This window comes from Oncorhynchus tshawytscha, linkage group LG03 (genome assembly GCF_018296145.1).
Source record: "Oncorhynchus tshawytscha isolate Ot180627B linkage group LG03, Otsh_v2.0, whole genome shotgun sequence".
Lineage (NCBI taxonomy): Eukaryota > Metazoa > Chordata > Actinopteri > Salmoniformes > Salmonidae > Oncorhynchus > Oncorhynchus tshawytscha.
This window is the reverse complement of record NC_056431.1, coordinates 23,682,423-23,698,183: the sequence shown is the minus strand read 5'-3', so window position 1 is coordinate 23,698,183 and position 15,761 is coordinate 23,682,423. Positions and strand designations below refer to the sequence as shown.

At 43.6% G+C, this 15,761-nt stretch overlaps 1 protein-coding gene across 1 annotated transcript in view; it reads right to left on the bottom strand.

Annotated features, from left to right (window-relative positions):
• Positions 1–13,972, bottom strand: part of fhl3a (four and a half LIM domains 3a) — a 43,068-nt gene extending 29,096 nt beyond the window's left edge. Inside the window, exon 1 of the mRNA XM_024414952.2 lies at positions 13,722–13,972. Within this exon, the coding sequence (XP_024270720.1) occupies positions 13,722–13,800 (79 nt within the window). The 5' untranslated portion in view covers positions 13,801–13,972. The remainder of the gene's footprint in view (positions 1–13,721) is intronic.
• Between the last annotated feature and the right edge of the window lie 1,789 nt (positions 13,973–15,761).

Here is a 15,761-nt window from a genome sequence, read left to right as displayed (position 1 = left end):
GGTCAAATGCATGCTGATGAATTGCCACAAAATCAGGAAGTGCATATGTGAGTGGTGCAGCCAGTGGGGGTCAGCGACCCGCGGGTCATTTTTCTCCCTCTCCGTACCGTGAGGAGAACGCCCCGGCTCACACACACACACACACCGGCTGGAATGAGCACACTTTAAAAGGTGTCCATAAATCAAGCTGCCATGCCAAGGACTCCACTCCGTGCCCCTCCGCTACCCTTCCCCTTACCTCTCCATCTCTCTGCCCTTCTCCAACCTGAGAACCTGGACCACGTTCATAGTTGTGCATGAAAGATGGTAGCTCATGGGCCCTGAGATGAAACTCCTTATTCTATAAAGGTGCACTATCTGCTGGACTTTGCAATGCAGGCACATTCTCCATGCTCATTCACTCTGGTCGCACACTTCTTCTGCCTCCACTGCTGATGAAAAGGAGTCAGAACTAGTAGTAGCCAGGTCAAGGGCAGGTCATTGCTTCCTTGTCATAGAAGATATTTGGGGAGTGGCAGGTTGTTATAAGTAGATGCTCAGTAGACACCTCTTAATTATCATAATCATTATCAAAAATAGCAGATATACCTTGGTGCGAATGGGCAGGGAGTTTTTCTTGGACTTGACTATTGTAGTGTTCAACAGCGCTTGAAGGAGAGCCCAATCTAAGAAATCCAGTTTCGACTTTACCAGAGGAGAGCCACAATCCGTCACACTCCCTTATCTCGCTGTGTCACATGGGATCTCTTTATCATGCAGCCATGCAAAACACTATTCGTCTTCTCCGCCTAATTCACTGCAAAGTGATAAACTGCAAAGTCCACCCAGCACTTTGGTTAAATAAATAGAGACACCGTAAGCAAGCACAGGTGTTTCGGTAAACACAGATAGGGGAGTTGAATTACGTCGAGTCCCAATCAGACATGTCTAATCTCTCGCAATCTATCATCCACAATCTCCACCGCTCTTTCTCAACTCCCTCTTTTACTCTGGTCCTATACATGTCTCTTCTTTAGGAGACGGTAGGCTATAGGAAACAGTATAGGTGAAACCTCAAGACTAGGACTTAAGAACAGATTAAACAGAGTAAGAAGTAGTGTTGACATGATACCAGAATTTTTACTTCGATACCAGTACCAGGTTGGTATCACGATACGCGATAACATGACAATATTTGATACCAAAGCGATACAACGGCAAAAAACAACGTCACAGAATAGCACTTGATCCAGACAGATCTTTTTACTTCAATGTCATTACATTTGAAGAAAATGTTTGAATTTTGAAATGTAGGCATTATAATGAATCATTCATACAATCAATTTGACTTTCTTTTTTACCAATCCAACTACGGTATTGATTTATTTGTATGGTAAATCTACTGATGAACAGGGTAAATCAAGATGTAACCTAGGCCTATTCACAATACCGGTGAATGAATATTCAGTAGAAGTGTGTGCATGCATTGTGTTATTGAGCTTGTATTGACTGATTTCATGGGGCTACAGATGAAAAACAGTTTCCTTTCCATTTGGGACTGAGTTTATTATACTGATAAACAACATTTGCATAGAAGAAGCAGTATGTTATTTCACAAAAGTGAGTGCTTATTCACACACAGTCAGTTCAAGGATGGGGCAAGGATGATCTTGACTGGGAGATATGCGAGTCAGGGGAGACGAAGGGAATGAATAAAGTTTTTGTGACTATCAGCTTTGGATTTCAACAATATGTTTTTATTATTTCGTTATGTTTTGAGGTACTACGGTAGTGTATTGATGTTAGCGTCAGCTGTGAACTAGCAAGGAAAGTTAGCCTACAAAGCTGGAAGCTACCAATATCTTTCATTGTAAAGTGTTCTAGCCTGTAATGAACTTGTTTTGCGAACAGTAATTAACAGTTTCAACATGCCGTGTTGCATTATTCAAGTGTGTTAACTTCTGGGCAGCCTAAGTGTGGCGCTAACATGATGTAGCCAAGACTCCCAGTAAGTGCAGTGGTTCCTCAGGACAGGCTAGAGCTAGCAATGAGTAGTGGAGCAGGAACGGTGCGCTCGCGCTATGAGGGGACATCGGCTGCGCCGTAGGACAGACTTGATCCTCTCCCAATCAGTAGACGACGTGAGATTTCACAGAAGTACCGAAAGTAACAAGTTCTAGTACCGAACCGTTTTTCATGTTCTAGTACGAAAAAGTCCCGAAGTTTCGGTATACCGTGCAACACTAGTAAGAACAGGAAAATGACTTTAGCAGTGAAACGGGAAAAGACAGAAACCTGGCAGACAGACAAAGTGTGTAGGCAAAGGCACCAGGTTTAGTCACGGCTCTGACTAAACCTGTAGTGTGTAGGCAAAGGCACCAGGTTTAGTCACGGCTCTGACTAAACCTGTAGTGTGTAGGCAAAGGCACCAGGTTTAGTCACGGCTCTGACTAAACCTGTAGTGTGTAGGCAAAGGCTCCAGGTTTAGCCCAGGTTTAGCCACTGCTCTGACTAAACCTGGCGTCTCCATCGATCAACTAAAAGTACATGTTTGTCACACAAGGTGTAAATTAACGAGATCTACTGCACAGCCCTGATTAGTGGGATGCTAGCTTGCACAGCATCACAGTCAACCACAGATGGTGACATAAAAGGGCACCCCACGGCACTCTACAGTAAACACCATTCAATCTGGCTACACTGTAAAGGTTAAAAAGCTGGCACCCACACACACACACAAGAACGTGTAGGACCACACATATACAGCATACACAAATTATCTCTGCGTTCAACAGAGAAGTATGACGTGGTCTGACCTATGATCCTTATCATCTATATGCAGACATAAGAAGACCGAAAGTCCTCTAACATCATAGTGCCACTGGGCACAGATGTAAAATCAAAGCTAGACGTTGAACTGACATTTGGTTGAGTTATAAACTTTTGTGAATTCAAAAGTGTCACCATGTCATTGGATTTAGATATTATTTTTTTTAAATGGGTGAAAGAAGATGAAACGCCCGTACGTTGATGACTTTTTTCAAAATCCAATCACTTGTCCATGTTGATTCAACGACATCACATTGATGTTTTGGGGGGTTGAAATGTGGAAACCACGTTGATTCAACCAGTTTTTGACCAGTGGAGTGCCACTGTTTTCGGCGATCACAAAATTTGAATACGGGTCTCCATCTACCAGCTTCTTCAAGGAAGCAGGCGGGGGGGATGAGGGCAGCCGAGGGGGGGGTTGAAATATTTTCGGGGTTTAGTCATGGTGTTGGTGTCATTGGCCCTATGCTGTACTGCTTTCCAAGCAGTCTGGCGCTCTCCCGTTCTACTCATTGATTTAATTTCCTTTGCACTTGCTTTGGATGTGGTTGTTTGATGCCTAGGTCTCCTACTCAACTTGAAGTGCAAAAATTGCTAAAGTATATCAAAAAGTAGAGAACAAACTACTAATAATGTTTGCCAGACGTTGCTCGAGAGGAATGGGGGAATGCGTTGAGAATGTGTAGCTTTGACTCCGTCTCAGTGGAGAGTAGAGAGGTAATCTGGCAACCCCCGTTAAATTAGTCAAAATGGAGATGGCAACGTGCATGGATGGTGAAATCCATAGATTAGGACCTAATGAATTTATTTCAATTGATTGATTTCCTAATATGAGCCGAAACACGGGAAAATGTTTGAAATTGTTGCATGTTGCGTTTATATTTTTGTTCTCTTCCGCTCTGTTGAATTAAAAAGGTAGACACCGCTAAATTACGTTGCCATGTGCAGCACTGCAGATAGAGATGAGAGATGCAGAAATGTACCCACTGCAATGTTTATTTTCTGCATCTACGCCATATTACGGAGTCTACCTTTAACATGCAGCAAAAAAGGGAGTGGAATATCTCCGGCCTAGTGCCTAACACAAGCCATTCATTACAAGCGAGAGTCAATAGCATTAGTATGGACTGAACGCCATCTAAACAGTAGGGACTTGTAGTAATCTCAGATTAAGCCAAGCTGTGACAGGCCACTGACAGATGTTCCTTCGAGCATTAACGGTGTTCCTCTTGGGCCACTCCTCTCTCCATCTCCTCTCTGCAGCCCTTCATTCAACATCCCTGGCAGTGGCTCGCCATTGCTCGTCCTGTCGTAAATCACCTCCGTCTTCCTCTCCTCATCAACCAGGAGCTGGTGTTCTTTTATATCCAAGCCAAGGACACTTTCTCCCATTTATGGCTCCTGCAAGTACAAGGCATTGTGATGGGAACAGCCTCCCCCCTCCTACTCTGCCTTTGACTCTTGCACATTAGCGCCATCATGTACCCATGGTGCTGCCAAGTAAACACTCCCCTATGTTTATGTTGGACTTGGGCAACTTATCATATCCACTTCGATTTATGGTCCACGGAGTGACATGCACTCACACCTTTATCGGAATGTGTGAATGTGGCAGGTCGGTCTGGCCTAGTCTAAGCCTGCCTCCTCTGGAGAGAGAACTCAACTGTCTATTCGACGACGGAGATGGGAAGAGAAAAGAGGGAGCGCGGGAGAAAAGGAGAGAGGCGGCTACTGAAGATACCCGGATAAGGAGTCACATTCTTGATGGCCCACCAGTTCCATCAGGCGGAGCAGAGATTTGCCTGTGTTTACTCAGAGAGGGGAACACACTCACTCGCAGCTGTGCTCCAAATAAACAAAATAGCCATATGAATTTAACAGAGGAGAAAACACATATCTAATCTGTACAAGTAACATCCATGCAAGACGGGTCCGTCCAGGGTCGGCTAGGGTGAGCCAATCCATAACTTGGGTTGAGGAATTTGCGCACGTACACACTTCACACAGCGTCTTCAGAAAAGATGATGCGCTGAGTAACAACTTATGGTACAGGGTTCAGTATCTGAACAAAAAGGGGTCCACTCCACATACATCCAAACACACACACAAATTCAAGGAAATGCACACACACACAAACACACCTCCGATTATTCCACATCTGTGGCGATGTCACAGTCATTTGGTTTAATTTCTTGCAGATGTGGTGGGAGGCAATCAAGCCTAATACACCGGCCTTGGCACTTAGCTCAGTGTGTGAGCGCGCGAGTGCTGGGGCGAGGTGGGTAGCCGAGCCATATAAAAGACAAAGCCACTGCAGTGGTGTTGATGGCATGTTGGAACAAACAAGGATTGCTACGCCAGGACATCACTGTTATGAGAAAGCCTTGTGAGCATGCTGTGGTGGAAAGATGTCAGGCCCTCTAATGCTCTCTGGTTGTATCGTTAGCATTAGCAACAGTGCTGGGCCTTGTTCAGGGCTGTTGAGAATCACTCTGTGGTGGGGATCAGAGCAAGCCACAATGCCTCAAAGTGATGGCCAATTAGGCCATGTGCTTGGTGAGTGAGAGCAACCCAAAAAAGGAGAAGACAAAAATCCATGACACTCCAGATGAACAATGACTTCTGTCACATACATTATGGGAGGTGTAAATCTAGCAGAGAATGAGATTACTGAAAGACGACAAGAGAAACAACATGCTTATCACGGGCGGGTGATCCTTCAGGACAGTCTGTCCCACAGATGTGGGTTTTTTGGCAGCCGCCTTTAAGTTCACGGAGCAGAAGCGTCTTGGGTCTTGAAAGACGCTATACATAACCCATGTATTACTACCATTAGAAGAAAGCAAACAGAAAAAGGTTTGGGCTGATGCGTTTGATTGATCAATGGATTTCTCGCTAAAACGTCACCCTTCCTCCTCATTGTTATTCATTTCATTTTGTTGTCAGCCAGTAGGTTTCTGGCAGGTCACGGTCCTCGAAATAAATGCTTTTGGGAGTTGACAAAGTAACAGGGGACAGCTACGAAAGGGACGTTTAAGTTACTGCATGGCGAATATATCTGTGTAACATATACACTCCCACGTCAATGGAGGACATAGGGCTGCAGAGTAAACAGTTGCAAAGAGGCCTGTACACATGGTGTCTCTCTCAGGTGTGTTGCAAGACAAAATTACACACCCTACCACGCTGTATAGATTATTGGATGACATTACACCCCCCCCAAGTGCCTCTGTTAATCATTTAGGCCCATCCTATGAGTTACGGCTTGATGTGACTTTGCTTGTTGGTTTTGGAGGCATGTTTGCTGTAGGAAAAATATATAAATACATATATATTCACGGCCTCCATTTATTGGAAAATGGGGAATGAGAGTGATGTTTATAACTGACTAGGCACTGTGGTGTGCCCTGCCAGTGTTCTAGGGCACATTATCTAACAGTGTTGCAAGTTTAGGCGAGGGGGATCGTCATGCATGCCAGAAGATGAAATCAACCATCAGACTGCCTAAGCCAGACTGAACACTGTCCTCACGTTGTTTCACAACAGTTCAACTGAGATGGCAGGTTACCACACTATAGACGTGCCATTAAAATGATGAACAATTTCAAACAGGATAACATTAAATCACAAGGGAAGGTGTTGATACTATCTAGACAGCCAATCTCACGTCATGACTAGGGCCATGTGTTTTGCGCAGTCATGTGATATGCCCAGATTTTTTTGTTTGTGGGTCAGATGGTCCAGCATCATCCTCAGCCAATTGCTTTCATTTGTCTAATTCTTATTTTTGGATGAGGCTTAAAATACAGGATAAAATCTTGCTATGTCACATGATTGTTTTGTGGAAGGAGGGGACTAATTATGATTACACGCCTTTCAATATCTCAATAGCTATACTTCTCATAGTCTTGCAGTAGACAACATCCTCCTACCGGAGAGGCCTGGGCGCGGCCAGGGAACCAGTCATGGCTGACTCACAAGAGCCGGATACATGACTGGGGGGGGTGATGACCCGACAGGAATCGTGCACCTAAACATCTGCTTCGTCACGAGAACTATGGAGCTGGAGCTGACGTCATGCAGTTCCAACCGCAGCTAGGAGAGTGGACAGGGCTTTCTCACAAAATGTTATTGGAATAGCCAAACTCTTTAACAACATGCATTGACAAGATCGGGTAGAGATGAAGGATTACTTGATGTCATTCATAGGAGGGACAAAATAAACATTTATGATAGAAAGAGGTGAGGGGAGAAGTGAACAACAACATATGGAAGAGAACGACATATGGCATAAATAACCTTTATAGCAGAGAGAGACAAGAGAGGAGAAGAGACAGCAGAACAGGGAGCACCTACGCTGACTCCCGCAGAGGGTCAAACTCTCAGGATCATATTTCAGTCATTTACCAACAAAGCAGCCGCTGGAGGAAGCCGTGCCCCCTCACAATAACACTGCAGCACCTGGACACCCACCCCCACTCACGCAGGAAACATGAGGTCACCCCCCCCATTCACAGACAGGCCAAACACACTCCAGCTGCCTGCCACGCAGCCCCACACTCAATTGAAGGGTGCCTGGTTAGTGGCTAGTCTGGCTACCAGAGGAAGGCAGGAGGACGAGGGAAATGGGGGTTGAGGATATAGGATACAGAATACAGAAAGAAAAGCCTGCTTTGTAGGTAATGCTTGACATGTCCATTTCAGGACCACTTGTGTGCTCAATACCTTTATTATGTTTGTTTTTTCTCTGTAAAACTAGCTGTTTTCTTATTGCCTCGGTAGCTTAACCAATATCTCACAGACCACAATAACAATTCCCCTTAAGAGTGTTTGAGAGTCAGCAAATAGACAGCAAGCAGACCGCAAAAAGTAACAACGACTGGAACCTTCCTCAACAGAGTTGGAGAAACAATTCAACATTGTAGTCTTTAGCGACCTGCAAGCACTTGACTGTGGGTTGTCCGTCATCATTGTACTATGGGCTAGAAACCGTCAGCCCCCAAACCCATCCACTAGCAATTCACTACACCCGCAATAACGTCTGCAAAATATGTGTATGTGACCAATACATTTGATTACAAGTCATTATGGTCCCACTGAAGTTTAAACATGACACCACTCCAAAACAAAGCACTACTAACCTTCAGCAAAACACAGAGACCTCCAAAGAATGTGACCGTGGTCGCTTAAAATGCCATAGAGAGAAAAGAAGAGCGAGAGAGAGGCAAAACACATTATATACGCCATAAGCTGGGTCAAGGCAGGAATGCCAGACACTACATATTGCATAAAGGATGTTGGCTTCTATTGCCCTCCGAAAAAAAAAAGTGACTGTAAAACCAACAGACTGGCCTTGTTGGCACAGCAGGACACTACAGATCACACAGCTCTTCATAGGAGGAAGTTGAGTTTATTTTTTACTCAACCTTTATTTAACTAGACATGTCAGTCAAGAACAAATTCTTATTTATAATCACGGCCTACCGGGGAACAGTGGATTAACTGCCTAGTTCAGGGGCAGAACGACAGATGTTTACCTCAGGGATTTGATCCAGCAACCTTTCGGTTACTGGCCCAACACTCTAACCACTAGGCTACCTGCCACCCCAGTTGTGGTGTACAAGTGAGAGGAAGAGCGGTTTTATTTCAAAGTTGACGGCGGTACATGGCTTTGAGCTGAACTACCACTGTCCATATAGGGTCAGAAATGACTGACACCCTTGATAAAGATGAGCAATATATTTCTAAAATAAATCATTCAAATAATGAGCTATATTGTAAGCAAAAAAATTGTTTATTTTACATCAAAATGGATAAAACAGCTCAAATGAAATACGGCTCAGTGGCCGTGCTCCGACCAACAGCTGTCTGTCATATATGTGCGCAGGGAAAAAGATTGTCGCATAAAGAAGAAAATACATGGGCCTCCTGAGTGTCGCGACAGACCCGGGTTCGATCCCAGGCTGTGTCACAACCCCGGCCGTGACCGAGAGTCCCATGGGGCGGCGCACAATTGACCCAGCGTCGTCTGGGTTAGGGGGACTTTACTTGGCTCATCGCGCTCTAGCAACTCCTTGTGGCGGGCTGGGCGCCTGCAGGCTGACTTCGGTCATCAGTTGAACGGTGTTTCCTCCGACACATTGGTGCAGCTGGCTTCTGGGTTAAGCGGGCGCATGTTAAGAAGTGCGGTTTGGCAGGTCATGTTACGGAGGACGCATGACTCGACCTTTGCCTCTCCCAAGCCTGTTGGGGAGCTGCAGTGATGAGACAAGATCATAATTGGATCGCAACGGGATATCACAAAATAGGGGAGAAAAGGGGGGTGAAATACACACAAAAAAAGTAATACATTTATAGAACTGATAATTGATCACATGGTGGAAAAATGTATGCAATTCATTTATTATGGAATGTTATGATGGACACAGATTTGCAGAACCAAAACATACACACAGCCTTTGCGCAACAAATTCGAACTCGAGAACGAATCGTTGGGGTGCTGCAGTTTGCGAACGATATGGTGCCAATCACCCTCACGGCAGTCAAGCAATGCATTCTGCCAAGAGCTGTTCAAAAGCATCAACAAATGATCTTATTTGTATGCCTAGCAATCAACAAATAACTGGAGTTTCTGTCTTTTGGAGTTACAAATCAGTCAAATCTTATGCCTGATTCTGTTAGTCCCCCCCCTCATGTTTCTGTTTTTCCCTTCTTTTTCAGGTTTGGTTGTTCTAAGTCCACAACCATGCTTAAACCACATCAGGAGACCAGTTTTAAGGTCTGGAAAAATCTAAAGACACTGTGGGTGTAGTTACCCTTTAATTTAACGTTGCACCATCCTGAGACCATTTGGTTAGTGATGTTACTGTAATGCTCATGATGCGGTTGCGGATTTCGCAAAACAAAATGGCCACTGGATTGATACAAACAATCATATCATTCTGCCAGGTAGGCATAGGCTACTTTGTAGTTAACATTTAATTGAGAAGGTTTTTGGGAACCTTTCCATCTACCAGAAGAAGTTGTCTTACATTAGCATCATGGCTAATGGCTACACAAAGTGGTAGACAAATGCGCAAATTCAGGTAAGGGGATTCCTGTGCCGCTTCAGAAAGTTTACGGGAAAATATGAATTACTGATGCATTTTGTTCAGGACTTATGATAATCTTTGGCATATTAACGCATTTTCTAATACGTCCATTCAATCCACTTAGTTGATATCCTATGTTCAATAAATGTTTTAATATTGTTGAGTTACGTTTTAATGTCTTGATTCTGTGATTCCGTCCGTGTTCTCCGCAGCACTGAATTAATAAGGCCCTAGAGGGGGTCAAATATCATATCCCCATATTGGTAACGGTGAGAGGTAAGCATGTCTTTGGGGGTATGATCTTTGACCTTCTGACTTTCATAAGTGACAATGTGATGCTACGGAAAAAAGAAGAGCATCAATGTAGAAAGTAATCTAATTCCCATCCAATCTAATTTCATAAATCAAATGTAATTTAATATAGATCAACGAGTACTATTATTTCTATCCATGTTTATGAAACAAGCTTTGTATTTGATCTATTAAATCTAAGGTTTATGCGTAAGATTTAGTGGTAAGACACTTACTTCCATCCTTGTTTATGAATCAAGCTTATTGTCGTATTTAAAATCATTTATGAAGACATACACTACAATACCAAAAGGTATGTGGACACATGCTCTTCAAACATCTCATTCCAAAACCATGGGCATTAATATGGAGCTGGCCCCCCTTTTGCTGCTATTACAGCCTCCACTCTTCTGGGAAGGCTTTCCACTAGAATTTGGAACATTGCTGGGGGGGACTTGCTTCCATTCAACCTTAAGATCATTAGTGAGGTTGGGCATTGATGTTGGGCGATTAGGCCTGGCTCGCAATCAGCATTCCAATTCATCCCAAAGGTGTTTGATGGGTTTAGGTCAGGGCTCTGTGCAGGCCAGTCAAGTTCTTCCACACCAATCTCAACAAACCATTTCTGTATGGACCTCGCTTTGTGAACGGAGGCATTGTCATGCTGAAACCGGAAAGGGCCTTCCCCAAACTGTTGCCACAAAGTTGGAAGTACAGAATCATCTAGAATGCCGTTGTATACTGTAGCCTGAAGATTTCCCTTCATTGGAACTAAGCGGCCAAGCCCGAACCATGAAAAACAGCCGCAGACCATTACTCCTCTCCCACTTAACTTTACAGTAAACATCTGCATTGGGACAGGTAGCGTACTTCTGGTAGATGGTGAAGTGTGATTCATCACTCCAGAGAACGCATTTCCACAGCTCCTGAGTCCAATGGCGGCGAGCTTTACACCACTCCAGCTGACGCTTGGCATTGCGCATGGTGATCTTAGGCTAGTGTGAGGCTGCTCAACCATGGAAACCCATTTCATGAAGCTCCCGACGAACAGTTATTGTGCTGGCTTTGCTTCCAGAGGCAGTGTGGAACTCTGTAGTGAGTGTCACAACTGAGGACAGGCGATTCTTATGCATTAAGCGCTTCAGCACTCGGTGGTCCCGTTCTGTGAGCTTGTATGGCCTACCACTTCGGGGCTGAGCCGTTGTTGCACCTAGACGTTTCCACTTCACAATAACAGCACTTACAGTTGACCGGGGCTGCACTAGCAGGGCAGAAATTTGACAAACTGACTTGTTGGAAAGGGGGCATTCTACGACAGCGCCACATTGAAAGTCAATGAGCTCTACAGTAAGGCCATTTTACTGCCAATGTTTGTCTATGGAGATTGCATGGCAGTGTGCTCGATTTTACACACCTGTCAGCAATGGGTGTGGCTGAAATAGCCGAATCCACTAATTTGAAGGGGTGTCCACATACTTTTGTATATATAGTGTAATTGGAATGGTGCCGATTTATAAATTAGATTGGGCATCTGTTATACTGTATCAACACACCCAGAAGAGGAGCTCCTTTAAAGAACACTGTAGTTTGTCAGACCTCTGACACTTTAGTGAGAGAGGTTAAGGGTGCGCTCCTCAGCTAAGGCGAGGTGACGCAACAACAAATGGGGGAACTTTGCTGGTTCACGCTCGGTTCATAGCCAAACTTAGGTTGGTCCCTAAGTATACCTAGGGGCCAACCTAAATGATGCCGCTGATGGAATTAGTTACCACCCTCTTTCAATCCGTAGATGGATATTGAGAATAAAAATACATACGAAGAAAACGATATATACACGGGACAAGACAAAACAGACATCCGACTGCTGCACCATCTTGGAACCTAGCCATTTGCCCAAACAAAGCACACCCTATTTTAAAGTTGATACATATGCATCCAGGTATACTTATGTTTGTGAGTCAACTTATTTGAATGACATTATTTTATATGTTAATAAGTGTGCTCCACTTGAAAATAAAATTATTACTTGAAACAAACTACAAGAAGTGGGTTAACTGCTAAACAACTGCAATAATGGTTGCTTTGGTTGTCAACAGCCTTGTGGCTATTGTAGTCTTTTGAGTGTAGAAAAACAGGGATCTCTAAAGATGTCCCAGGTGGGGCAGGAGGCAGGAAGCATGGAAGGGAGAACCAACTGCATAGGCAGGCGCCTTACCTAGTCGGTCTGGAACCCACAGTAAGCGTGGTAACACAGCTATTTTAAGGGTATGATTTATCTTCCCTTTCTCGCCCAATGTAACATGTGTGAAACGGCAACAGATGAGACAGCAACATGACTAGGGATGCAAAATTCCCAGGTTTTCCTGCTTATTCCATACTGATTCCAGATGTTTTCTAACCAGGATTTCAGGAAAACCAGGGAATTTGGGGAAAGTTCAACCCTAAATATGGCTAGCATTTACAGTACTATGCAACTATGAAAATTCACATAACTCAAAACACAGCGACATACCCATCCCAAACACATGGCCACATCTCATTTCCTCTTGCCACTGAGAACTGCTCAGCCTTGGGGACTGACCACCGAGTCAATGAGGAGGGAACTACTCAGCTACCTACCTGCATCAGTGCCAGGATGCCCCAGGCATGCTAGTCTTGATGACAGCCTCAAGGTTCAACAGGTAGCACGAAAGCCAGTGAAAACAGAGGGAATAGTGGTGATAAGTATTCCATGGCTCTGTCTCAAATGGCACCCTATTCCCTACATAGTGCACCACATGCACTACTAGGTCACCTTTCCTACTATACTTATAAAAGGAGATATTTGGAGTCGTCTACTGACCGGTTGTTGCTTTAGAAATGTGAAAAGTAGAAATTTCATATTGAAATTGACATATCATTCGTCAAAAGATCCCATTCTATGAGGCTCTTATGCTTGACACTTGAAAACAAAAGCCTACATGCTGTTATGGCATTACTTAATAACTCCCTTTGTTGCATTGCCCAGCAGAAAGCTAACATTTAAGTATAGTCTAGTCTCAATTTCCAGTTGTTCTCAGGTTACTTAGTGCCAGTAGTATAATATGAACAAAACTGCTACAAAGTAGGCTATTTCTAAATTGTCTGATGATCCTTTCTTCCTGTCCTGACATGGATTATGCGCATTACTGTATCATTCATTCATTCATTCATAATCCCGGAGCACTGCTGAATTTACCTTTACCTCACCTTGCAAATTAAAAGTTAAAAACTGAAAAATTCAAATTAAAAAGTATTTACTTCAATAAATGCACATTAGGCCTACATTACTGACGTCAGGCTAAAAATGCGTAATGAATGGGATTCAAAATAGCACAAACGAATTATTAAAAATAAAGAATGCACATGGATTCTTTGATGAAAACCAAAGAATAAGAAACGTGTGTGTAGGCCTACTCTAGATTTTACGTAGGCCTACCCAAGAATAGTGGCGATAGGATGGCGAAAAGTTTGCAATTCATTCTTGAAGGTAGAATGGGTGATTGCGCTTACCCGACGTTATATCTGCTGTTGAATGCACCTTTGCGACTTGACATTCGAAGCCCACCTCTCGCGTTGTGTCACCAGACATTCAAATGATGAGAATTGCAGCCGGTATACCGGTCGCTACTCCAGTGGGCAGATTACTATACTGTACAACTTTTCCCGTTCCTCTTCCACTGCAGCCTACTCAGACCTCTAACTGTACAATGCTGAAGAGTGACAGAGTTCACCGGCTCTACTGTCTATGAGGAAGTTAGTGTTGAGTCACAAGACCCCGCCCCGATATTGGAGAAAAATCTCCTCCTTCTGACTTCGAACCTTCGGACTGTGCTGCGCTTTGGTCATGTACTGTGGGCCAGGGATGGGAAATGGCGGCCCCCAAAAATAAATCGGGGAGAGTAAGAATAGTAGAATACACAAGGTGCAATTCCTAAATTTGGTTATGCCTCAGCAGTTTTTCTATTGTTATGTCAGTCACTGACAGTCACTCAAGTAGCCCATAGTCTAGACAGCTATCCAAACGTGTATTAATAACGGTTGAATTGCTGACCAGGACCCCCATTGATCTGCTTTGTCACTCTCGCTCAGATATATTAAATGTGGGTACACAGAGCCGCTGCTGCCCTTCCTGATAAATGTAGATGTTTTGTGGCCCCCACCCGCATCAAGGTTGCCCATCCATTATGTAGGCCATATTATAGTAGCCCTTCCTCAGTGGGGCCTACTCCCCCAGCATAGGCCTAGTTTACATCAAATTTGAACTCCAGACTGTTTGCTCCAATGTCACCTGACACCACATGAATAGACATGTAGTGTTGATGGATTTGCCTACATTTGCATACATATATATTTTAGGCAACTATTGAGCGAAGAAGTTGATTGACAGTGATAAAGTTGTTTTTGCTGATAACAAAATATATTCACACCTTACACAGATGCAAGTTCTCCCAAAAATAACTTCATGTAAATGGTGATTTGATTGAAATCTATGCTTGAGCTGATATCATTATTTTGCTAGACACACATGACAGGTAGGTGGATAACAGACAACAGGTAGGCCTGGTTTATACACAACACTGACAATCAAACTTGCACAACAATATGGACAATAAGCCTACTGCTGTATTGTGTTGGTGTTATGGACTTGAATTGCCATAGTGTAGAGTTCATCCAATGTTGTCAACAAGTGCACAATGGGCCCTGGGGGATTGGTATTGCTTTCATATCCTTTGGTCATACTTTCATTACGTTTTCTGTTGTTGTAAATTTATTGATAGATTTTACACGTGTTAAACTGAAACCTATATGTGTGGATGTATTTTTGTGACCAGTATCAGTACTTTCTCTTATTTTCCCAAAACTGCACAGCTGTTCTTTCTCTTAACTCAGGCATGATCTATCTGGCGCACTTTGCCCCAATATGGGTAATTATCTCACTTCCTGTTTCACTTCGTCTTCTGTTCTCCTCTTTTTCTCATCTGTCTCATCTTGACGATATGAGTCAACAAGAGGGAGCATTCTCGATATAAATGTCAACAGCTGTACAGTATGTCCTTGGGTTAGAAATGAAATACTCACCTTAAATACTCACCTGAGTAGAAGTGCTGCTCTAGGATCAGTTTGGCCTTTTAGATAATAATGAATACGATTATAAGGACATGAAGGTACCTGATCCTAAGATCAGCACGTCTAGAAGCTTTTTCTATACACTCCCTAGAACAGTGGAGAGGTTAATCCAAGTGTTATAGAACATGATGTTGACACATGCATCCCCCTACGCCATGGTATTGTTCTGGTCTGAACAGGCATGTTTTGATCGTCACATTTGATTTAGACTACACGGAGACAAGTGCCTAGGCTAGTGCTAGCAGATCACCATTTCATGTGGTTCTGCACTCAGCCCAAACCCCCTTTACATAACTAGGCACGAGTGCCAACTGGGTGCCAACAGTACCAGTTCACTGAGGACAAGAAAAAGATGGACGTGATAAAATAAATCTATATTTTCAAATAATAATAAAAAAAGGAATAAGGAAATAGTTTTGAGCA